This window comes from Musca autumnalis, unplaced genomic scaffold (assembly GCF_047663935.1).
Source record: "Musca autumnalis isolate F117 unplaced genomic scaffold, ASM4766393v1 scaffold_2, whole genome shotgun sequence".
In the NCBI taxonomy this organism is placed as follows: Eukaryota; Metazoa; Arthropoda; class Insecta; order Diptera; family Muscidae; genus Musca; species Musca autumnalis.
Genome location: NW_027411755.1, coordinates 186718423 through 186744351, shown reverse-complemented (window position 1 = coordinate 186744351; position 25929 = coordinate 186718423). Strand labels below are relative to the sequence as shown.

General features: G+C 38.0%; 1 protein-coding gene across 1 annotated transcript in view; it reads right to left on the bottom strand.

The window, feature by feature from the left end:
• Positions 1-7678: 7678 nt before the first annotated feature.
• Positions 7679-25929, bottom strand: part of LOC141395025 (uncharacterized) — a 106138-nt gene continuing 87887 nt past the window's right edge. Inside the window, exon 5 of the mRNA XM_073970386.1 lies at positions 7679-10426. Within this exon, the coding sequence (XP_073826487.1) occupies positions 7922-10426 (2505 nt within the window). The 3' untranslated portion in view covers positions 7679-7921. The remainder of the gene's footprint in view (positions 10427-25929) is intronic.

Below are 25929 nucleotides of genomic sequence, written 5' to 3'. Positions count from 1 at the left end.
ATGAAAAAGTTTAAATTTTAAACAAGTTTTGGTATATGTATAAAGTCTAATTTGTCAGCAAATAAAAAAAAATTGTTCCCTTGAAAACCCCACCTCCCCCTCGATGTTAAGGGTAGATTTTTAAAACCTATATTTTTGGATCTTTTTTAAATTAATTTTAAAAAATTATAAAAAAATGAAATTAAAAAAGTAATCATGGGGAATTATAGCCAATATATGTAGCCGTTTCACAAAATATAGAGAACTCGATTTACATGCGCAAGCGCGACTTTACAGATGTGCAAAGTTGACTGTTCGAAATTTCGAACGCTGGTACTTAACCTACATATCGATGGGTATATTAAAACGTGGAAATTTACTTACAAATTGCGGGGAAAAGTTATAATAGCACCATATAAGACTAAATACTAAATTTCAGCCATTTCTAAAGGATAGTGCGGCTAAAAGCTTAAAATACCCTAAAATCGTACAATTCAACGGAGGCTATATAAAACGTGGACCTATGCTGACAAATTTCTGGAGGAAAGTTAAGTAACCTCAAAAAAGACTAAATATGTATAAATTTACAGTCATTTCTGTAGGATAATGCAGCTAAATCCCTGAAATCCCCCGAAAATCGGGCGGTACAGTTCTATGGGGGCCAATCCAAAACGTGGACCAGTGCTGACACATTTCGGGGAAAAGTTTTGTAGGTCCAAAGAAGTCTCAATACCAATCTACAACCATATTTTCATACAAAAATTGTGAAATAAATCAATAAAACGGCAAATAAATCAATTTTATTTTACTTCTAAACATATAGCTTAAGTGCCAGTGTTCGAAATTTCGAACACCACTTTCCGGGAAAACGAAAAATCGGAAAATTTTTTTGAGTTGATTTTTGACATCAGTGGGTCCTAATTACCCTAAAAAGTGCTTTGTTTTTAAAAAAATAAATAAAAAATTTTTCTCGGTACGATATGGGTTAATAGGCAAAAGTTCATTCATCCCTGCTACAGGAAATCATTTTTGAGGAAAAATGTCAAAAAGTCATAACCCTAGTGTATAAACAAAATGAAATAACTATTTTCTTTTAGTTATGAAAGAACTAAGCTTCTAAGCTGCGGCATACCTATCAAAACATTGCCCTGTATCAACAGTTTTCTGTATAAGAAACAATTTACAAGGTCAAAATTGTTTTCTGAAATGGGTTCAATATTTTCAAGACTACAACAAAAGTACAAAGAAGTCACATTTGATAGTCCGAAACAGAAGAAATGTGGTAAAAATAACTCAAATTTCTGCAGTATCGCTAGCTGCGGACTTCTTCAGGTCCGAAAATCGGAGATACCGTTCTATAGGGGACACCTTCTGAAGGCGTGGACCTATACCAACAAATTTAATATGGAAAGTTGTATACCCATGATGAAGACTAAATGCCAAATGTTAGCAATTTCGGTGGAATATTGAGGCCACAAACTTCAAAATACCGGAAATCGGGAAGTACCGTTCTATGGGGGCTATATAAAAACGTGGACATATACCGACAAATTTCAGGTGGAACGTTTTTTTACCCCTTGACCACTGAAAACTTCAAATTTTGAATAATAGCTCAAATGTCAAGTCACAGCTACTTCGGTTAAAATTTTTAGCTAAAATCCTCAAAATACCGAAAATCGTGAGGTACCGTTATATGGGAGCTATACCAAAACATGAATACATGCCCATATTTATACCCTACACCACTATGAGGAAGGGGTATTATAAGTTTGTTTTGGAAAAAATTCATGTAACACCGTGAAATATCGGTCCTAGACCCCCAATGTGGTATACCAATCTTCATATCTCGACGAGATAAAGCGATTTTGAGATGTGTATCCGTCCGTCCTTCTGTCCGTCCGTCCTTCCGTCAGTCTGTCCATTATAAATTGTAATCAAACTCCAGGCCGCTATTATGAACTGATCGTCACGAAATTTTGCATGGAGGTCGGGTTCAGACCAGAATAGACACCTATTGTTATTGGTGATGGTCGTGAAATATTTAGCGCGTGAAATGGACCAAAAACATAAATTTTATCCGATCCTGTAGCTGCTCTGTAGGTCGCAATAATAGTCCTATCGCTTCGAAATTTTACCTAAGGTAAGAGTATGTGACAAAGAAGAGGCTCGCAATTTGTGATAGTGATCAGATAATATTTAGAGGGTTAAATGGACCACAACTTTTGTGTGAAAACAGAGTTACAGCCTAATACATCCAATTATTTGTTTGTAGTGTAATAAGAAGCACGCTAGAGGTCGCAATTATAGATCAATAGTCACGAGATTTTGCACGATTTAAGAGTATACGTCGAAAAACATGCCTACAATTTTGTATGATGATCTTATATATCTAGTGGGTTAATGGACCATCACTTTTTCATGAAAAATATAAAAATGTAAAATTTGGTCCATATTTTACTTCCTGGAGGGCATATACCAGGGAAGTAGCCTACATTAGAAAACTAACTGCTGACCTTTCCTCTGATGCAAATTGCAATATTGTGTCTCCTGTGTAGCTAACGGGCCTGCAGCCTAGTATATAATAGGTTTTGTATAAAATAAAAAATTTTCCTCCCATGCTACAATTTGTCTCTATCACGATAGCGAAATTCCCAGTAATTAATTGTCCAATTAAATTTTTTAAACATATGTATAAGGAAGCATGGGGTCGCTTCGCCAACTTTTTTCAAAATGCTCTCGGTTATTTGTTCCATAAAGGAATTTTGATTCGCTGAAAACTAATTCCCAGGAGCAGTGGTGTAGGGTATCACATGGTCGGCCCAGTCCGACTATAACCTTTGCCTACTTGTTTTTGAATATATAAGTTTGTTGATCTCGGTTTGAAAATGTGACTAAAAACGTAAAAATACCTGAAATCGGGATGTACCGTTATGTGGGGGCTATACCAAATCATGGACCAATGTAGTCCACCTGCCTGGAAACAAAAGACTCATCTTCCCAAAATTTCAGCATCCTATCTCCTTCTTTGTAGATGCTAGAGTGATTACCACAAACGGACGGACGGGCTAACGGACATTCATCGATCGATTTAGAATTTTACCCTGATCATGAATATATATATATATATATATATATATATATATATATATAAAATGGTGTAAAAAATGTATAGTAATTCATAAAATGAGAACGGCTAGGCCGATTTCTGTAAAATTTTTTGTCAGTTATTTCGAGGAGAAGGTCTTTACGGAAGAAAATTTTAGAAAATCTCTCTGGAAAAGTCGGAAAAATTGAAAATTGAGTTTTTGTATGAAATTTTATTCCTTAATAGCGAGACGAAGTTCGCCGGGTCCGCTAGTATATATATATACTTTATAGGGTCGCAAGTGATTATTTCAATTCTTTTCGAACGGAAAAACAAACTAACGACCTGTTTCTCTAAGTCGACTCGAATTCAAATTCGTTCGAATTACTACTAAACTCATTTTGTTGTATGTTTGTTTGACTGAGAACAAAATCAAGTAAAAAAGTATCCGTCGGCTTTACCGACAGAGATATACCCTCAGCCTACATATGTCAGGATTCTATTCTGAATTTTGTGGCCCTTTTTGGTCATTTCGACGCCTCCAAACAATAGTATGCTAAGTCGACTTAGCATGTTTTCAAGTTCTTTACATTTTTATATTTAACGTCCTTTAACTTAAATTCTGTCAAATTTTGGTAATGATCGGACAATCCGAACAGAAGTTATAAACAAATATTTACTTAGCATAGTACTGAAGGTCAAAGAAATTTCCAAACTTTTAGAGCTTGTTCTGCAAAACTCGCTTTTCAGAATTAGCAAACTATTATTTGGAGGTGTCAAACGTCATTAACTTAAATTCTGTCTAATTTTGGTAATGATCGGTCAATCCGAACAGAAGTTATAAACAAATATTGACTTAGCATAGTACCGAAGTTCAAAAAAATTTCCAAACTTTGAGAGCTTCTCCTGCAAAACTCACTTTTGAGACTTAGCATACTATTATTTGGAGGTGTCGATTTAAACCTGCCGACAACAATTATGATTAGGATTAAAGTTAAAAAGTGTTGCGGAGGAGGTTCTTGAAGGAATGGACCGACACAGTCCATTATGGAAGTGGATCTTTTTTAGGGAGTTATATTTTTTTCGATAGTCATTTCAGTGGGTCATCGTATAAATTTTGGACCATATAATATCGTTCTAGACATGACCACAATGAACATCAAACCGTTTCGAGAGCAGCTACTAAACTGAATTTTTCCGAAATTTTGTGTGGGAGGTACCCGAAGGAGTGGACCGATTAAATCCATATTGGAACCTCATTTAAGTATGGTAGAAATTTCACGATGTACAAAGTACGGGCCAAATTGGTTACTCTCTTCAAGAGTTATCGTGCGCACAAATTTTCGGAACATTTTCGAACTTTTGTGGGAAGGAAGAAGTGGACCGATATAACCCATCTTCGAACTTAAACTAAGTTTGGACAAAATATTGCGAAAGCCAAATTTTGGACCAAATCGGTTCATCCGATCGAGAGTTATCGTGCGCACCAGCCAGCCAGACAGACGGACGGACATTGCTAGATCGACTCCAAATTGTCTGAAACACATTTCGTCCAAACATACTTGGGGTCTAAAACCATTATTTCGATGAGGCACATTTTGCCCGTATGAAAGTGTATATACCCTCGTTTGCATAAATGCTGAGGGTATAATGATACAAATATTTTTCAAAAAAAAAAAAAAAAAAAAACAGAAGTTTGATAGTAGTTCGAACGAATTTTTATTCGTCTAAGTGAAACAGGCCATTAATATACCCTCCAAACTGCCGAGGAGTAAAATAAATAAATACAATAAATTTAGGCCGGATATTCCACTGTTTGTGAAGGAAACGAGTCCGTGACTTCCGCCGTCACAGGTTTAATGGGGATGTATCCAAACGTGGACCGATATAGTCCATTTTCAACCGAATAGCCCATTTTCAATACATAATAAAAATAAGGTGACATAATGATCCCAATACATTACTGTTGTAATAAGTCATGTGAGAACTAACCGAAAAATATTACAATTTGTAAATGGAAAGGTCTCAACCTACTCTTAACCCTCGGAGGTACTGAAGCATGTGCACCGTTATAGTCCATCTTCGAATTTGATGGAAGTTCTGAAGAATAATTACCATATGTCATTTATTTGGTTTTAACAGGCTAAGGGTAATTATCTTAGTCAGTATGGATAACCCTCGATAAAATTATATTGTCGTAATATAAGCCGGGTGGAGGACAACGTGCTGTAAAAATTTCAAAACGATCCTAGACATGTCCCTAAACTGGACATTTGTGAAAAATGTTGAAATTTTCTGTGGTCGTACCTGAAGTGGTGGACCGATGTTAGTTCAATATTACGATGCATGTACAAACGTTGGACCAACGTCAATTACTTCTATCGATAGTTATTGTGCCCATCAGGCACTTTGGTCACGGTAGGATTTTAAGAGCTTTTGGATCACTAAGTAAGGAAACATATACCTGCCCACAATAAAATATTATATCGGCAGATATGGGCACAATAATGTTCGAAAAGTATCACCGACATTGTCAAGTTCGAGGATGGGCTACATCAGCCAAATCATTTGTCTACCTCTTATACAGAAATTTAACCCTTTTGTGATTAAATGCAGTTGAAGGCCATGGTCCAAACCATGGTCCAAACCATGGTCCAAAGTATGATCTGTCTGACTGGCTGGTCCATACTATAACTGTCGAAAGTATCAACCAATTTTATCCAAACTATGAAGCTCGTAATATTTTTTCCAACCTATGGGTTCGAAGATGAAGTTTAAAATGTGTATACCCTCCACCATAGCATGGAGGGTATAATAAGTTTGTATTCCGCTTGTAACGCATTAAAATAAGCACTTGTGAACCTATGAAGTATATCAGGATGAAATTCTAAGTCGATCTAGCCATGACCGTCTGTTGCAATCAGCTAAAAGCTAAAACTCTATTTAGGCAGGTCAAGTTCGAAGACGGGCTACATCGGCCTACATTTTAATATAGTCCCCTTAAAACGGTATCTTCCCGATTTTCAGTTTTTTTTTTAATTTTAGCTACAATTTTTAACCAAACTAGCTGTAATTTGACATTTAAGGTTCTTAGTAGTCCCAACACTTATCCACGAAAAAATTTTCAATATATATCCATATTTTGGTATGGCCCCCATACAACGGTACCTCCTGATTTTATGTATTTTATTTACCTGTGATCACAAGGCCTCTTAAAAAAATTGTCTATATAGGCCCATGTTTTTGTATAGAACCCATATAAGGATTCTTCCGGTTTTTCGGTATTTTGAGAGTTTTAGCTACAGTTTTTTTTTACCGAACTACATGTTATTTGGTATTTGAGATTACCGGTGGTCACAAAACTTCTTCACTAAGAAATGTCAATATAAGTCCATGTTCTGGTATAGCGTCCAAAAACTGTACCTTTCGATTTTCGACATTTTCAGGATTTTAGATACATTAATGTACCGAACTACCTGTAATTTAACATTGAAGACTCGTTGCAGTCATGAAACCTCTACACCAAAAATTGATAACATAGGTCTATGTTTTGGTGTAGGCCGCATATAACGGTACCTGCCCATTTTTCGGTATTTTGAGGGGTTTAACTACATATTTAAACTGGTTTAGCTATTATTTGAGGTTTGAGATTATTGGTGGTCACAGGATTTCTGAACGAAAAATTGTCTTTACAGGTCCATGTTTTGGTATAGGTCCCATATATGGGTAACTTCGGATTCTCGGTAATTCTAGAATTTTAGCTACATTAGTTGACCAAACTATCTGTAATTTTAAATTTAAGACTCGCTGCAGTCATGGTGCCACCGTGGTGCAATGGTATGCACTCCCGCCTTGCACGCAGAAAGTCGGGGGTTCGATTCCCCGGCCAAGCAACATCAAACATTTTTCAACGGTGGCAAAATACCCCTCAGTAATGTTGGCGACATTTCCTGAGTATTTCAGCCTTGAAAAACTTCTCCACAAGTGGTGTCTTAAGACACGCCGTTCGGACTCGGCGATAAACAGTAGGTCCCATATCATTGAGCTAAATATGAATCGGGGTGCACTCATTGATATGAGAGAAGTCTCCCTTGTCCCGTATGGGATGTTGTGGAACAATGTTTTTGTTTTTGCAGTCATGAAACCTCTCCACTAGAAATTCTCAATATAGATCCATGTTTTGGTATAGCCCCCATATTACGTCACATCTCGTTTTTAGGTATTTTGAGGAGTTTAACTATTTTGAGATTTTTAGGTATAATTTTTTTTAATTTGGTATTTGAGATTACCGGTTTTCACAAAGAAATGTTCTGGTATAGCGCCGTATAACCGTACCTTCCGATTGACCGAACTACCAGTAATTTGACTTTTAATACTCGCTGCAGTCATGAAACGAATTTAGGTATTTTAAGGTGTTTAGCTACATTTTTTGACTGGAATAGCTGTAATTTGTTTGTTTGATGTTCCCAGTGGTCACAAAACGTCTCCACCAATAATTGTCAAAATTGACCTGTGTCCACAATTTCCATTTTATTTCAGGAAATCTTATGGTGGATGGTATAAAAAGTTCGGACCTTTTACTTGTGTTTACTTCTTCAAATAAAACAAAAACAATTTTTAAGCAAGACGTAAGAATACAAACTTTATTCTTTACGAATTCTTTACAATTAAGTATTCATAATAAATATGTATATAAACACATCAGAAATTAAATGGTACGTATAAATCGTTATAGGGGGGTTGAGAGGGCTTGGGAGGAACTCCTCAAGATAAAAGTCAGCACTTGGAAATAAGAAATAAATAATTGTTGAACACGTAGAATAAAGTCTTATCGTATTTCAAAATGAAGTTAGGTTATCAAATGTTATCACTGGGAACACCGGTAGCGGCGGTATCATCAGCAGAACTGGGATTAGAGGGTTCTTCTTCATTGCGGGTCGGCAAAGTTGCAGCTGCCAAAGGAGATTCTTGTTGAGGTTCTAATTTGGTTGCTTCAGACTTATCAGTTGTCTCCATTTTCTGTTGCTCGGGGTTTTCATTTTCATCAGCTTCCTTTGCCTCATCCTCCTTTTTCTCCTCCGCTTTGGGAAAAGGTAAAGATTGCAAACGCCTAACCATTTCTTCCAAACTTTCTTCTTCCTGAGTTTGTTCAGGTTTACGGTTAGAAATACTTTGCAGGCGATCAGATTTTGAACGAGCAGATAAAAGTTGAGTAGTTGGTTTAGTGGGTGCTTTAGTGGTGCTGCTGGTGGTGGTTTTTGGTATGGCTCCAGTTGTGTGGCCAGCAATTTGACTAGGTGTGGTGGTAATGGTAACTCTCTCAGTCAACTCCTCGCCTACAATGCTGGCACAGGCAACATTCTTCAAAGTGGCTAACAATGGATCCACAACTGCCGTCGAAGTGCTGGGCAAATCACCAACTTCTCTCTGAGGTGTGGAGTTTGAACGTTGCTGGCGATTCAGTTCCCGTTCAGCAATGCGATTTATCATTTTAGTACCCTTTTCTGATGTTTCTGAGAGACGATTGATGAGCTGGCGGCCCTCCTCCTCGAGAATGCGTAAACGTTGTTCACGATTAGAGGAGATTTTCTCAATATTTTCAATACGTTGTTCGGTGGTTAGTTTACCTCCTACTGGTATTTTGGAGGTGTTTGAGGTAGATGTGGTTGTGCTTGTTCTTGCTGAGGCTGAAGTTGATGCATTCGGTTCTTCCTGAGATCCATGACGTTCGTGTAGTATATCTAGCCTTAAGCCCAAACTATCACCACGATTATTATTGTGCGACAGTTTGGTTAGCAATTGGCGACTCTCTTCTTCCAAACGTTGCAGACGGGCGGCCCGACGAGCTGTATAGGCTTCCTCTTCAGCACTAAGTGGACTTTTGCCAGTTTGAGATGAGGCACTGGGAATATCATCCACATGAGAGGAGGTATTTTTATTAATTTTAAGTGCTGCTGTTGCTTCATCTTCTGATTTGCGTGCCTCCTCTTCGGTATTACTTTCAAAACTTCCCTCTCTTGAGACAGGATTACGGCGTATACGATCAAGGGAGCAACGCAAATAATGGCCCCTATCAGAGGTACGTTTAATGCGAAACAATAGCTGGCGACTTTCTTCTTCCAAACGCCCTAGGCGTTCGGAACGCCTACGTGTGTATTCCTCTTCACGTGGAGTAAGGGTGCCTGGGGCAGGTGCCGAACTGGCTCGAGTTGTGCGATCTTTACGTTTCTTATTCATCAATTCTTCCAAAGGCACTGCATATTGAACGGGAGACATTTCGTCTTGGAAACGCCTTAGCTGGACCTCCAAACGTTCCCTGTTATCGGAGGTTTCCAAAACCTGCTTTATTAGAGTTTTACATTGTTCCTCCAAGCGTTTGATGCGTATAGCCCGGTCATCGACGTTTTCAGAAGTTGCACCTGCACCATCCAAGTCTGGCAAATCCGTGGCATTTGACCTCTCCACGCTGCGCCGTTGAGGACGTCTGGAGGTTCTAGTATTCGGTGCCTTTGGTATGGCACCACCACCACCTCCACCGGCTGATGTAGTTGGCCTTACCAAAATCGTTGGCATTTCAAGTTCTTCATTGTCATCATCATCAGCATTTTCCTCCCCCTCATTGACATTCCGCCAACCACATGTTGGTGGTGCACTATTCCATCTTAGCACCACCTCTTCACTGTCATTGGGATTGTTGTTGGCATTTGCCCTACCAGGCGAAGTACTTTGCATACGTTTTATTTTACGTGAATGCTCAAACATTTCCCTCAAACGTTTGCGTCTATAGTTGACACAACCGCCAGCAGCAGCTCCAGTCGAACTGGAGGCCATGGCATCCTCATCATCATCACCATCATCCTCCTCCATCTGCTTATTCAAACCACCATCAACATCATCCTCACCACCCACAGCACCATCGACTTCTCCACGTCCACCCTGCAACAATGGCTCCTCATCCGAAACAGGGCCACCCGAATCGCTGTAACCGCTTTCAGCCGAATTATTTGCATCTTCCAATTTACGCCTGGCAAACTCACGTCGTAAATCATCGCACTGCTCTTGACTTTCATCGTTTTTGGCACGTGCAGCCTGCCACTTGCGGCGACAGTACTCCAGTTCATCCTTCAGTTCGTGCAGCAGGCGACGTTTCTGCTGTAGCTGGTAGCGTAAAATTTGCTCTTGGGTGTGCATTTGACGATGTTGACGTTGCATTTTGCCAACCAAATGCCAAGTTTTTGTCAACTCCAAGCTAACGGCACTCAAGCGTTTCTCCTGTTCATTTAGGCGATAGTCCAGATGGCTGTTTAATGTTTTCAGACGATTAGTTTCTTTCACCAAGGACTTTTTCTCCAATATTAGATCCTAATAAAAGCAACAAAAACAACAACAAAAAGCAAGGCATTGCATGTGTGTTGGAGTTAAAGTATGGGTCGAGGTTGTTGTTGTCGTTGTTGGTTTTGTAGCCATTGGAGGTTATTGATAGATAATAAATCATTTTTTGGATGTTATTATGGCGTTGTTGTTGGTGTTGTTGTTGTAATATGGATGATGTTGCCATTACAAGTCAAGCATCGCATCCCCACCATAAACAAGCATCACAAATGAGTTGCATGAAAAGAGAAAAAAAAAGAGAAAAACAAAAAGAAGATAATTGATTAGATATTAGTCGAATAACAGTTGAAAGGTTAGCCAGTACAGCACGTGTAAGGCTAATAATTTATTTAGATGAAGAAGAATATTTTACTTTTAATTATTCATTGAAAAGTTTTCGTATATTTTAAATTAAAGCTTTTTTAATGCCAAGGATGATAGACAAGGACGTTTCATCATTTAACTAATTGATTTCTTTAAGTAAAAAAGTATTATAGTAAAATTTGAACAGCGCAGCGTATAATTAATGACACAATGTATACGCTCAGCAGACCCATATGTCTCATGATATTAGAGAATATCAACCATCCTTGATAAAATCAAATGTCGAACAAGTAAATGAGAATAAGAGGGTTTTGCCATAAGCTAATTACCCACAGCATGTGACTGAATATAAAAACAATAAGAATAACAGTAGTGGGGGACCTACGTGGACTATGGCCAAATTCTTAATTTTTAAAATAAATAGTTTCTTCGTAGGTGGGGTAGTTGTAATAAACTCTGAGCTCCTATCGATAGTGGGATAATACAATTATAGCGTTGTAACAAACATCACAGGATCTACAAAAAACGTCAGTGGCAGAGTTGTATATACTCAATCGTGTTCATATGTTGTTGTAAGAACGCTCGAATTCTGGAACCTGGACAAAATGTGTTCATAAAGAATCTGGGGAACGATGATTGGGTTAGTTGAACAGTTACAAACAAGAAAGAACTAAAATCGAAAAATTTTAAAACGTGGACATATGCTGTCTGTTTTTTGCAACGAATGTTTTGTATCCCTGGGCTAAAACTTTCAAAATATCGAAAATCCGTGAGTGCAGTTCTAAGGAGACTATATGAAGACTTATACCGACAAACGAAGACACCAAACGAAGACTAAATACCAATTTTCAGCCATTTCGGAGGGATATTGAGACCACAACCTTCATAACACCGAAAATCGGGAGGTACCGTTCAATGGGGGCTATATGAAGACGTTGACATGTACCGAAAAATTTCCGTTGGAAAGTTTTGTTAACCCAACGAAGACTATATTCCAAATTTCAGCAATTTCAGTGGTATATTAAGGCTAAACCCCTTAAAATACCGAAAATCGGGAGGTACAGTCCTATGGGGGCTATACGAAGACGTTGACCTATACCGACAATTTTCCAGTGGAAAGTTTTATACCCCCAACGAAGACTAAATAACAAATTTCAGTCATTTCTGAGGTGATATTGAGGCCACAACCTACAAAATACCGAAAACTGGGAGGTACATCTCTATGGGGACTATATGAAGACGTGGTCCTATACCGACAAATTACGGATGGAAAGGTATATGCCCCAAAAAAAGACTTAATACCAAATTTCAGACAATTCAGCGGTATATCAAGTCTAAAACCCTGAAAATACCGAAAATGGGGAGTGTCCTTTCTATGAGGGCTATATGAAGACATTGAGCTATACCGACAAATTTCCGGTAGGAAGTTTTAGCCATTTCGGTTGTGTATTGCGGTCACAACCTTCAAAATTCCGAAAATGAGAACGTACCGCTCTATAGGGGCTATATTAAGACATTGACCTATACCAATAAAATTTCCGGTGGAAAGTCTTATACCCCCAATGAAGACTAAATACCAAATTTCAGTCATTTCGGTGTGATGTTGAGGCCCCAACCACCAAAATACCGAAAATGGGAAGGTACCTTTCTATGGGGACTATATGAAACCGTGAACCGTGGACGGACAATTTTCGGGATGAAAGTTGTATACCCCCAAAGAAGACTAAATACCTAATTTCAGCCATTTCGGGGCGATATTTAGGTCACAACCTATATGAAGACGTTGACCTATACCGACAAATTTCATATGGAAAAATTTATACCCTCAACGAAGACTATATACCAAATTTCCGCCATTTCGGGGCGATATTGAGGTCACAACGTTCAAAATACTGAAAATCGGGAGGTACCATTTTATGGTGGCTATATCAAAACGTGGACCGATATAGCCCATTTGCAATGCCAAACATCCTAGGAGTTATAGAAACTTCACACCAATCTATATCATGATTTCAACAGACGGGCGGGCATGGATATAAGGTCTCAAACGAATATTTCGACGTATTTCAAACGGAATGACAAATTTAATAATACCCTCCATGTTATGTAGGAGCGTATAAAAATTCAGCGTGTCGTGCGGTCCAAATCCACATGTGTGCCAAGTACAATTTGAGGCAGCTGAATCATCCTGATTTTAACTGGGTTAATACCACTCTTGTTTCCCTTGGCAGCTAGCGTTATATTGCTGCTGTAAATGCGGCATTTACACTGTACCTTTGTATTGCCTGTGCAACTGCAGGCTCCTGGTTTTAGAGGTTTTCGCTAATACCTTAAGTCCTATATCTTGATCAAGATCAAGATCTTGATCAAGATCTCTCTTGACGTGTCTGGATGTGGCTAGCCTGTCCACTATAATGTGGCGGGGATGCCACGGCGATAACACCCAACCAGGTAAGGCATCAGAAATATATTGCTGTGCTATAGTCCGCTTAAAAAATCGTTGAGAAACATATGATTATTGCTGTCCTTGAGCCTAAAAAAAATCCAAGCTTTTTGCTGGCCTTCGGTCCTTCTAAAAAACCTAAATCGACGCCTTTTGCTGGCCTTGGGCCCCCTAAAAATATATAAAAAAATCCACGCATTTGCTGGTTTTGGGTCCTCATAAAAATCTTTAAAAATCCCCGCCTTTTGTTGCCCTCAAAAAAATCTTTCAAAAAACCAAAGCCTTTAGCTGGCCTTGGGACCTCCTAAAAATATTTAAAAAATCCCCGCCTTTTGCTGGCCTAAAAAAAATCATTCAAAAAACCAAAGCCTTTGGTTGGCCTTGGGACATCCTAAAAATATTTAAAAAATTCTCGCCTTTTGCTGGCCTCAAAAAAAAGTTTTCAAAAAACCAAAGCCTTTGGCTGGCCTTGGGACCTCCTACAAATATTTAAAAAATCCACGCCTTTTGCTGGCTCTGGGTTCTCCTAAAAATATTAAAAAAAATCAATGGCTGTGCTATCCTTGGGTCCTCCTAAAAATATTTAAAAAATCAACGCCTTTTGCTGGCTTTGGGTGCTCCTAAAATGTTTAAAAAATCCACGCCAGCGAAAGGCTTGGGTTCTCCTAAAAATATTTTAAAAAAATCCACGGCTGTGCTATCCTTGGGTCCTCCTAAAAATCTTCAAAAAATCCCAAAAATATTTAAAAAATCCACCACTTTTGCTGGGTTTTTGTGTCCTCCTAAAAATATTTAAAAAATCCACCACTTTTGCTGGGTTTGGGTCCTACTAAAAATATTTAAAAAATCAACCACTTTTGCTGGGTTTGGGTCCTCCTAAAAATATTTAAAAAATCGACACCTTTTGCTGGGTATGGATCCTCCTAAAAATATTTAAAAAATCAACGCCTTTTGATGGGTTTGGGTCCTCCTAAACATATTTAAAAATCCACTCCTTTTGGTGGGTTTGTGTCCCCCTAAAAATATTTAAAAAATCCACGCCTTTTGCTGGGTACTCCTAAAAATATTAAAAAAAATCCACGCCATTTGTTGGGTCCTCCTAAAAATATTTTAAAAAATCAAAGCTTTTTGCTAGGTTTGGGTCCTTCTTAAAAATATTTAAACAATCCACGCCTTTTGCTGTGTTTGGGTCCTCCTAAAAATATTTAAAAAATCCACGCCTTTTGCTGGGTCCTACTAAAAATATTTTAAAAAACTACGCCTTTTGCTGGGTTTGGGTCCTCCTAAAAATATTTAAAAAATCCACGCCTTTTGCTGGGTCCTCCTAAAAATATTTTAAAAAAATCACGCCTTTTGCTGGGTCCTCCTAAAAATATTTAAAAAAACAGGCCTTTTGCTGGGTTTGGGTCCTCCTAAAAATATTAAAAAAAACCACGCATTTTGCTGGGTTTGGGTCCTCCTAAAAATATTTAAAAAATCCACGCCTTTTGCTGGGTCCTCCTAAAAATATTTAAAAAATCCACGCCTTTTGCTGGGTCCTCCTAAAAATATTTAAAAAAACAGGCCTTTTGCTGGGTTTGGGTCCTCCTAAAAATATTAAAAAAAAACACGCCTTTTGCTGGGTTTGGGTCCTCCTAAAAATATTTAAAAAATCCACGCCTTTTGCTGGGTCCTCCTTAAAATATTAAAAAAAACAGGCCTTTTGCTGGGTTTGGGTCCTCCTAAAAATATTTAAAAAATCCACGCCTTTTGCTGGGTCCTCCTTAAAATATTAAAAAAAAAAACAGGCCTTTTGCTGGGTTTGGGTCCTCCTAAAAATATTAAAAAAAACCACGCCTTTTGCTGGGTTTGGGTCCTCCTAAAAATATTTAAAAAATCCACGCCTTTTGCTGGGTCCTCCTAAAAATATTTTAAAAAAAACAGGCCTTTTGCTGGGTTTGGGTCCTCCTAAAAATATTTAAAAAAAAAAGGCCTTTTGCTGGGTTTGGGTCCTCCTAAAAATATTAAAAAAAAACCACGCCTTTTGCTGGGTTTGGGTCCTCCTAAAAATATTTAAAAAAAAAACACGCCTTTTGCTGGGTTTGGGTCCTCCTAAAAATATTTTAAAAAAACCACGCCTTTTGCTGGGTTTGGGTCCTCCTAAAAATATTTACAAAATCCACGCCTTTTGCTGAGTTTGGGTCCTCCTAAAAATATTTACAAAATCCACGCCTTTTGCTGAGTTTGGGTCCTCCTAAAAAAATTAAAAAAATTCACGCCTTTTGCTGGGTCCACTTAAAAATATTTAAAAAATGCACGCCTTTTGCTGGGTCCACTTAAAAATATTTAAAAAATTCACGCCTTTTGCTGGGTCCACTTAAAAATATTTAAAAAATGCACGCCTTTTGCTGGGTCCACTTAAAAATATTTAAAAAATTCACGCCTTTTGCTGGGTCCACTCAAAAATATTTAAAAAAAACCACGCCTTTTGCTGGGTTTGGGTCTTCCTAAAAATATTTAAAAAAACCAAGTCTTTTGCTGGGTTTGGGTACTCCTAAAAATATTTTAAAAAATCCACATCTTTGCTATCCTTGAGTCCTCCTAAAAATCTTTAAAAAATCCCAGCCTTTTGTTGGGTCCTCCTAAAATATTTAAAAAATCCAAGCCTTTTGCTGGCTTTGGACCCTCCTAATAATCTTTAAAAAATCCCCGCCTTTTGCTGGTCTCTTAAAAATCTTGAAAAACCGAACGTCTTTGGCCTGCCTTGGGCCTACTAAAATATTTAAAAATTCCACGCATTTTGCTGGCTTTGGGTCCTCCTAAAATTATTTAATAAATCGACGCCTTTTTCTGGTCTAGGGTCCTCCTTAAAATATTTTAAAAAATCCAAGCATTTTACTGACTTTGGGTCCTCCTAAAAATATTTAAAAAGTCCACGCTTCATGCTGGCCTTGGGTCATCCAAAACGACGTCTTTTGCTGACTTTGGGTCTTCCTACTTTTTTTCCAAAATGACAGGGTTTTTGCTGACCTTTGGTCCTCCTAAAAATATATAATAAATCGAGGCCTTTTGCTAGCCTTGTGTCCTCCTAAATATCTTTAAAAAATAAATGTCATTTGCTAGCCTTGGGCCTTCTAAAAACCTTAAAAATACACGCGTTCCGTGGCAAGGCGTCCTCCTAAATATCTTTAAAAAATCCAAGCCTTTTAAAACCCTTCTAAAAATCTTTAAATAACGACGTCTTTTATTGGCCTTGGGTCCTCCTAAAAATATTAAAAAAAAATCCAGGATTTTTGCTGGCTTTGGGTCCTCCTAAATATATTAAAAAAATCCAAGCATTTTGCTGGCCTAGGGTCTTCCTAAAAATCGTATCCTCTTAAGTCGATCTAAATATTTGTCATAAAACAAATTTTCGATCCAATGACAATAGATATTTTCATTTTACTAAAGAAATTTCGAAATCGTTTTAACATCTAGCTTTAATCGCACCACATGTGCGTATTTTTTAATTTTTCTTCTTTTTTTTTCTAAATATTAATAAATATCTAATGCTAAATGGAAACAAAATATGACCGCCCTAACATGATTTTTTGGGCATAACATTCCGGTCATGTCTTCTACATTTCTTGACCCCTTTGCTCTTTTGGCACTCAATTATATGATCCCTACGGAAAACCCTAATCAGTCACATAGAATATTTTGTTCTAGGAAAAATTGTATATTCAATGATGTTTCGCACACCCAGAAAAATACACTCACTCACACACACACAAAATAAACAACAAACACTGTCAATCAAACGACTTCCTTCCGCTTGTTTATTTTCGTAGACCCTCCACAAACATTTACTACATACAGTAATATCTATGTATGTGGCATATTTTGGATAGTTATCCAAAAAAAAGCACCCGCCATGAAGTACAAGAAGTTTATTCCCTACAAATTTCTTTTTTACATATTAACTCATCATTTTTCAAATGAAAACTAAAAAAAAACATAGCGACGACAAGCATCCCGTATCATAAAATATGAAACTTATTTAAGTACCAGAAGCCACCCAAAACAAAAAACGCTCCAACATTATAGTCACCAGTTGAGGAGGCATCATCTTCATCTGCACATCTTCTCATATTAACTTTTTATCATTATTATGTCTCATCTATTTTGACTGAAGTTCCCTCCTCTTAGTATTGCTGCACGCACAGATGCTGCTACTTTGCTCCTTGGAGTGTTGTGAATGTCATGAAGTGGATGGAATACTTGTCGTAACCATGACAACAATAACAACCACAAGGCCAGAGAAATTCCCTTGTTCTTGTATAGTTGGTTTTGGGAAGTACTTGAAAAATAAGTTGCCATTTCTTGTTATTGTAAATTTTCCTAAGTACTTCGAAATGTAAACTTGAAACTTTACAATAAACAGCAACAGCAGAAGCATCATAACACTCTATGGGCTAACTAGTAGTGATCAGCCATATTGGTGCATTGAACAGTGGGAAGAAAATTTTGCTGGCTTTGGGACCTCCTAAAAATCTTTAAAAAATCCAAGCCTTCTGCTAGCTTAAAATCTTTAAAAATTCACGCCTTTTGATAGCTTTGGGTTCTCCTAAAAATCTTTAAAAAATCGAAGAATTTTGCTGGCATTGGGTCCTTCTAAAAATCTTTAAAAAATCCAAGCCTTCTGCTAGCTTTGGGTCCTCCTAAAAATCTTTAAAAAATCCAAGCCTTTTGCTGGCATTGGGTCCTCCTAAAAATCTTTAAAAAATCCAAGACTCTTGCTGGCATTGGGTCCTTCTAAAAATCTTTAAAAAATCCACGCCTTTTGCTGGCCTTGGGACCTCCTAAAAATCTTAAAAAAAATGCACGCCTTTTGTTGGCCTTGGGTCTTCCTAAAAATCTTTAAGAAATCCACACCTTTGGCTGACCCTGGGTCTTCTTAAAAATCTTTAAGAAATCAACGCCTTTTGCTGGCCTTGGTTATCCTAAAAATTGTTAAAAATCCAAGCCTTCTGCTAGCTTTGTGTCCTCCTAAAAATCTTTAAAAAAATCCACGTCTTTTGCTGGCCTTCGGACCTCCTAAAAATCTTTAAAAAATCTACGCATTTCGCTGGCCATGGGTCCTCCTAAAACTCCTTGGGTCCTTTTAAAAATGTTTAAAAAATACAAGTATTTTTTGGCCTTGGGTCCTCTTAAAATTGTTTAAAAAATCCACGACTTTTGCTGGCCTTGAATCCTCTTAAAAAATCTTTAAAAAATCCACGCCTTTGCCGGCCTTGGTTAATCCTAAAAATCTTAAAAAAACACGCCTTTTGCTGACTTTAGGTACCCCTAAAAATCTTTGACAAATTCACGCCTTTTGCTGGCCTTTGGTCCTCCTAAAAATCTTTAAAAAATCCACGCACTTTGCCGGAAAAGGGGTACCCATTCCATAAAAAAGGGCGCTTCTGTAGACCCTTTCTACAGTGCTTCTATAGACCCTTTCTGTCTTTAATAAATCCAAGCTTTTTTGTTGGCCTTAGGTCCTCCTAAAAATATTTAAAAAATCCACGACTTTTGCTGGCCATGGGTCTTTCTAAAAATCTTTAAAAAATCCAAGCCTTTAGCTGGCCATGGGTCTTCCTAAAAATCTTTAAAAAATCCACGCCTTAAAAATCTTTAAAAAATTCACTCCGTTTTACTGGCCCTGGGTCTTCTTAAAAATCTTTAAAAAAATTCACGCCTTATGTTGACCTCGGGTGCTCCTAAAAATTTTTAAAAAATTCACACCTTTTACTGACCCTGGGTCTTCTTAAAAATCTTTACAAAACCCAAATCTTTTACTGGCCCTGGGTCTTTTAAAAAATCTTTAAAAAAATGCACGCCTTTTGTTGACCTCGGGTGCTCCTAAAAATCTTTAAAAAAAAAATCACGCCTTTTACTGGCCTTGGGACCTTCTAAAAATCTTTAAAAAATCGACGACTTTTGCTGGCATTGGGTCCTTCTAAAAATCTTTAAAAAATCCACGCCTTTTGCTGGCTTTGGGTACTCCTAAAAATCTTTAAAAAAATACACCCCTTTTGCTGGTCCTGGGTCTTCCTAAAAATCTTTAAAAAAAATCCACGCTTTTTGCTGGTCCTGGGTCTTCCTAAAAATCTTTAAAAAATCCATGCCTTTTGCTGACCTTGGGTCCTCCTAAAACTATTTAAAAAATCCACGGCTTTTGCTGGCTTTGGGTCTTCTCAAAAATCTATAAAAAAATCCAAGCCTTTTGCTGGCCTTGGGTTTTCCTAAAAATCTGTAAAAAATCCACGCCTTTGGTGGCCTTGGGTCCTCCTAGAAATCTTTAAAAAAATCCACGACCTTTTCTGGCCTTGGGTCCTTTTAAAAATCTTGAAAAAAAATCCAAGCCTTTGCTGGCCTTGGGTCCTCCTTAAAATCTTGAAAAAATCCAAGCCTTTTGGTGGCCTTGGGTCCTCCTAAAAATCTTTCAAAAAATCAACACCTCTTGTTGAATTTGGACTCATCTAAGAAAGGGTACTCTTATAGGCTTTTCTTCTAAGGAATTGTGCATCTATAGACACTTCATAATTTGGCATTTTCCACGAAAAGTGCTCCTATAAGCAATTTATTTAAGAAAGTGTCCTCTTATAGACTTTTTCTCTTTCTATTGTCATTCTATAGACCCTTTTTCGAATGAGGGGTGCCTTTATAGACCCTTTCTGTTACAAATTGTACTTCTATAGAACTTGACTGTAAGAAAGGGTGCTTCTATAGACCCTTTCTGTATGAAAGGGTGCATCTATAGACACTTTTTCTAAGAAAGGGAGCTTCTATACACCCTTTCTCTAAGAAAGGGTGCTTCTATAGACACTCTCTGTATGAAAGGGTGCTTCTATAGATCCTCTCTGTAAGAAAGGGTGTTTCTACAGACCCTTTCTGTTAGAAAGGGTGCTTCTATAGACCCTTTCTGTAAGAAAGGGTGCTTCTATAGACCCTTTCTGTAAGAAAGGGTGCTTCTATAGACCCTCTCTTTAAAGGGTGCTTCTATAGACCCTCTCTTTAAAGGGTGCTTCTATAGACCCTCTCTTTAAAGGGTGCTTCTATAGACCGTTTTCTGTAAGAGAGGGTGCTTCTATAGGCCCTTACTCTAAGAAAGGGTGCTTCTATAGACCCTTTCTCTAAGAAAGGGTGCTTCTATAGACACTGTCTGTACGAAAGGGTGCTTCTATAGATCCTCTCTGTAGGAAAGGGTGTTTCTATAGACCCTTTCTGTTAGAAAGGGTGCTTTTATAGAACTTTTCTGTAAGAGAGGGTGCTTCTATGGACCCTCTCTGTAAGAAAGGGTGCTTCTAAAGACCCTTACTCTAAGAAAGGGTGCTTCTATAGACCCTTTCTCTAAGAAAGGGTGCTTCTATAGACACTGTCTGTATGAAAGGGTGCTTCTATAGACACTGTCTGTATGAAAGGGTGCTTCTATAGATCCTCTCTGTAGGAAAGGGTGTTTCTATAGACCCTTTCTGTAAGAAAGGGTGCTTCTATAGACCCATTATGTAAAAAAGGGTGCTTTTGTAGACCCTTTTCTGTAAGAGAAGGTGCTTCTATAGACCCTTTTCTGTAAGAGAGGGTGCTTCTATAGACCCTTTCCTGTAAGAGAGGGTGCTTCTATAGGCCCTTCCTCTAAGAAAGGGCGCTTCTATAGACCCATTCTCTTAGGAAGGGTGCTTCTATAGACCCATTCTCTTAGGAAGGGTGCTTCTATAGACCCATTCTCTTAGGAAGGGTGCTTCTATAGACCCATTCTCTTAGGAAGGGTGCTTCTATAGGCCCATTCTCTTAGGAAGGGTGCTTCTATAGACCCATTCTCTTAGGAAGGGTGCTTCTATAGACCCATTCTCTTAGGAAGGGTGCTTCTATAGACCCTTTCTGTAAGAAAGGGTGCTTTTATAGAACTTTTCTGTAAGAGAGGGTGCTTCTATGGACCCCCTCTGTAAGAAAGGGTGCTTCTATAGACCCATTATGTAAAAAGGGTGCTTCTGTAGACCCTTTTCTGTAAGAAAGGTTGCTTCTATAGAACCTTACTCTAAGAAAGGGTGCTTCTATAGACCCTTTCTCTTAGAAAGGGTGCATCTATAGACCCTTTCTCTTAGAAAGGGTGCATCTATAGACCCTTTCTCTTAGAAAGGGTGCTTCTGTAGGCTTTCTCTAAGAAAGGGTGCTTCTAGAAGCCCATTCTCTAAGAAAGGGTGCTTCTAGAGGCCCTTTCTCTAAGAAAGGGTGCTTTTAGAGGACCCTTATCTAAAGAAGGGTGCTTTTAGACGCCCTTTATCTAAGGAAGGGTGCTTCTATAGAAATGGTGCTTCTATAGACCTTTACTGTAAGAGAGGGTGCTTCTATAGACCCTTTCTGCAAGAAATGGTGCTTCTATAACTTTATCTGTAAGAGAGGGTGCTTCTATAACCTTATTTGTAAGAGAGGGTGCTTCTATAGGTGCTTTCTTACAGAAAGGGTGCTTCCATAGCCCCTCTCTGTAAGAAAGGGTGCTTCTATAGAAATGGTGCTTCTTTAGGCCTTTTCTGTAAGAGAGTGTGCTTCTATAGACCCTCTCTGTAAGAAAGGGTGCTGCTATAGACCCTCTATGTAAGAAAGGGTGCTTCTATAGACCCTTTCTGTAAAAAAGGGTGCTTCTATAGACCCTTTCTGTAAAAAAGGGTGCTTCTATAACCTTATCTGTAAGAGAGGGTGCTTCTATAACCTTATCTGTAAGAGAGGGTGCTTCTATCACCTTATTTGTAAGAGAGGGTGCTTCTTTAGGTGCTTTCTTACAGAAAGGGTGCTTCCATAGACCCTCTCTGTAAGAAAGGGTGCTTCTATAGACCCTTTCTGTAAAAAAGGGTGCTTCTATAGACCGTGTCTGTAAGAGAGGGTGCTTCTATAACATTATCTGTAAGAGAGGGTGCTTCTATAACCTTATCTGTAAGAGAGGGTGCTTCTATAACCTTATCTGTAAGAGAGGGTGCTTCTATAACCTTATCTGTAAGAGAGGGTGCTTCTATAACCTTATCTGTAAGAGAGGGTGCTTCTATAACCTTATCTGTAAGAGAGGGTGCTTCTATAACATTATCTGTAAGAGAGGGTGCTTCTATAACCTTATCTGTAAGAGAGGGTGCTTCTATAGGTGCTTTCTTACAGAAAGGGTGCTTCCATAGACCCTTTCTTACAGAAAGGGTGCTTCTATAGACCCTTTCTTACAGAAAGGATGCTTCTATAGCCCCTCTCTGTAAGAAAGGGTGCTTCTATAGACCCTTTCTCTAAAAGGGTGCTTCTATAGACCCTTTCTGTAAAAGGGCGCTTCTATAGACCCTTTCTGTAAAAGGGTGCTTCTATAGACCCTTTCTGTAAAAGGGCGCTTCTACAGACCCTTTCTGTAAAAGGGTGCTTCTATAGACCCTTTCTGTAAAAGGGTGCTTCTATAGACCCTTTCTCTAAGAAAGGGTGCTTCTATACACTCTTTCTCTAAGAAAGGGTGCTTCTATACACTCTTTCTCTACGAAAGGGTGCTTCTATATACCCTTTCTCTAAGAAAGGGTGCTTCCATAGACCCTTACTCTAAGAAAGGGTGCTTCTATAGACACTTTTCTAAGACAGGATGCTTTTATAGACCCTTGTCTAAGAAAGGGTGCTTCTATACACCCTTACTCTAAGAAAGGGTGCTTCTATAGCCACTTTCTCTAAGAAAGGGTGCTTCTATAGCCACTTTCTCTAAGAAAGGGTGCTCCCATGGACCCTTTCTCTACAAAATGGTGCTTCTATAGCCACTTTCTCTAAGAAAGGGTGCTCCCATGGACCCTTTCTCTACAAAATGGTGCTTCTGTAGACCCTTTGTGTAAGATATGTTGTTTCTTCAGACCCTTTGTGTAAGATTTGGTGTTTCTTCAGATATAAGAAAGATTGCTTTTATAGATCCATTCTGTAAAAAAGTTTGCTTCTATAAAAAAGGGTGTTTCTGTAGAAACGTGTGGTTTTATAGACCCTCTCTTAGGAAACGTTGCTTTTATAGACCCTTTCTGAAGAAAGTTTGCTTAAATGGACCCTTTCTGTAAGAAAGGTTTCTTCTATAGGCCCTTTCGATAAAAAAGGTTTATTCTATTGGCCTCTTTTGAAAGAAAGCCTTCGATAGCCTCTTTCACGTATTTAATCAAACCCACTGTAGTTTCATGGCCTCTCTTGTCTCATAATTATAAGTAACTTGACACGGTTTGTAAAAATTTCCCTTGAACGAACTTTGGAAAATTTTGCAAAGAGGCTGTAAGAGGCCAACATGGAAGGTAAACTTACTATCTTTGGCAGCTCACTAACACTATGCAAACACATAGTCACTCTCACACACACAAACCTAAAACCACACGATGGCAAATACCAACAGAAGCAAAAGTAGTAATTGAATTTATTGTCTATCTCCGTTGGGTTTTCTTCAAACGGCAGATAATGTTCCAAACGCAATGATGATTATGTTACCGACTATGATGATGATAATCAACGGTGGGTTTCAAATCCAAAACCAAAACAACAAAAATTTGCCGTAAAAGAAAAGCCATAACATTGAGGAAGTGAATGGTAAAATAATGTCGGAATTAAAATAATGTCGGAATATTGTGGTAAGTTATACGTTTAGTAAGTAGTTTCCTCGAAACTCTGCAAAGAGGAGAAGTCATCCTTGCTAAAACTTCTAATAGTATATCGCATACGAACACATAAATAATGATAGCTAAAACTAAGAGAATTTTCGGTGTGTTCATGGAAGACCTTGGGAAAATCGTAAATGCAAACAACAATAACAACAACAACAAAACATTGAATGGGTGGATTATATTAGTATTAATGTTTTCATATTGAAGGTTTTATGGGATATAGGAAAGAAGAAATTACTGATGCTATTTTTAGTACTTCTTGTGTTTTGTTTTTATTTATTTTTTCTTCCTTCATATGGGGTTTTGTTTGAAATAGTATTAGGAGATAACCCAGTGAAGACATTTCTTCGTAATGGTATAAAATTTCAAAAGCAATTATTACACGGATACTAAGTAGTTGAAGGAAAGATAATTAGGTAGACGGCTGAAAAAGCTATCCCGAGTTACTACCACAAGAAACGTCCGTTCATTCTAAAACAAATCATTTGGAATTTGTGTCGATTTGTCCGACCCATTTTTGAGAATTCTTAAGAAAATTTTCCCTCCAATAAATAGAAATATAATATCTAAAAAAAGCTTTCACTGTGCCTTTTACATTGCACATTTTTAGGACTCGTGTAGGTGGCAAATCCTCATCTAGTCATCTTATAAATTTCATTCAGAAGTAATGTGATAATCCAAAATTTTTTTTTCGCTGGGTATCCTTGATAAATAGCAATTAATTCATGTATGTGTGTGTGTAGCTGTTTGTTTGAATATGTGTTGAAATTTATGGTTATTCGACAAGTTGTTATAGCTCTGTCTATGTTTATTGGCTTATTCATCTTCTTGCTGTTGCTGCTCTTTCGTTATGTATGCATCTTGATAGTGGTCAAGAATATCGATTTGTAAAAGGAAATTTCTTTTATGAGCTAAGGGTTATTGGTAGTTTGGTTTTTTCACTTTGCTTGTATGTTTAGTTAATTGTGAACAAGTAATAGTTTGTACATATTTCTGATAGATTACATCTTGAATATAATAAAAATGTTTTGTGTTAAGACAGAGTACTTAAATGATTTTAGTTTTCAACACGCGCTAATCCCATTTATTTATGGTCAACTATACATGAAGTAATCTTTCATTTAGAAAAAATGGAGAAATGGTATATATTTATTGACTAAGAAAACAAAGTAACCTTGAAAGAGAAACTCGGCATGAAGGTCGGAAGACTTTTTGGAAATGTGCTTCTACAAAACCTTTCTATGAGAAAGGGTTCTTCTACAACAATTTTCTGTTAGAAAGGGTGTTTCTGTAACCCCTTTCTGTAAGAAATTTCGGTTCTATAAACCCTTTCTTTGAGAAAGGGTGCTACTATACAACATTTCTCTAAGAAAGAGTGCTTCTATATACCCTTTCTTTTTCAGGGTGTATAGGTGCTTCTATACAACCTTTCTGTAAGAAGGGTGTATAGGTGCTTGTATAACCCTTTATCTAAGCAAGGGTGCTTCTATCCACCCGGTCTCTAAGAAAGGGTGCTTCTATACGCCCTGTCTCTAAGAAAGGGTGCTTCTATACACCCTTCCTGAATGACAGAGTTATTCTATAGACCCTTTCTGTTTGAAAAGGTGCTTCTGTAGGCCCCTTCTGTAGAAAAGGGTGCTTCTTTAGACCTCTTCTGTAGGAAAGGGTGCTTCTTTAGACCCATTCTGTAGGAAAGGGTGCTTCTCTAGACCCATTCTTTAGGATTATGCGCTTCTTTACACCCCTTCTGTAGGAAAGGGTGCCTCTTTAGACCCCATCTGTAGGAAAGGGTGCTTCATTGTTGTTGTTGTAACAGTGTATATTAATATGTTTGTATGTTCGTTCTTCTGTTCAATCTGGCTCTGCATCTATCTCCAGTTCCAGGAAAGTGGCTGCTTCGATGGGATGTTACCACAGAGCCACTGGAGTTAGATGAGTAGGTTTGGCGGGGCAGATGAAAAGGTTTCTTTGTGTAGTGTGGGCCCATGCCACATACTGGACAGATGTCTTGCACGGCGCGGTCGATTTCCGCCCAATAAGAATTTAGGAGACTGCAATGTCGCGAGCGTAGTTGAGCCGAT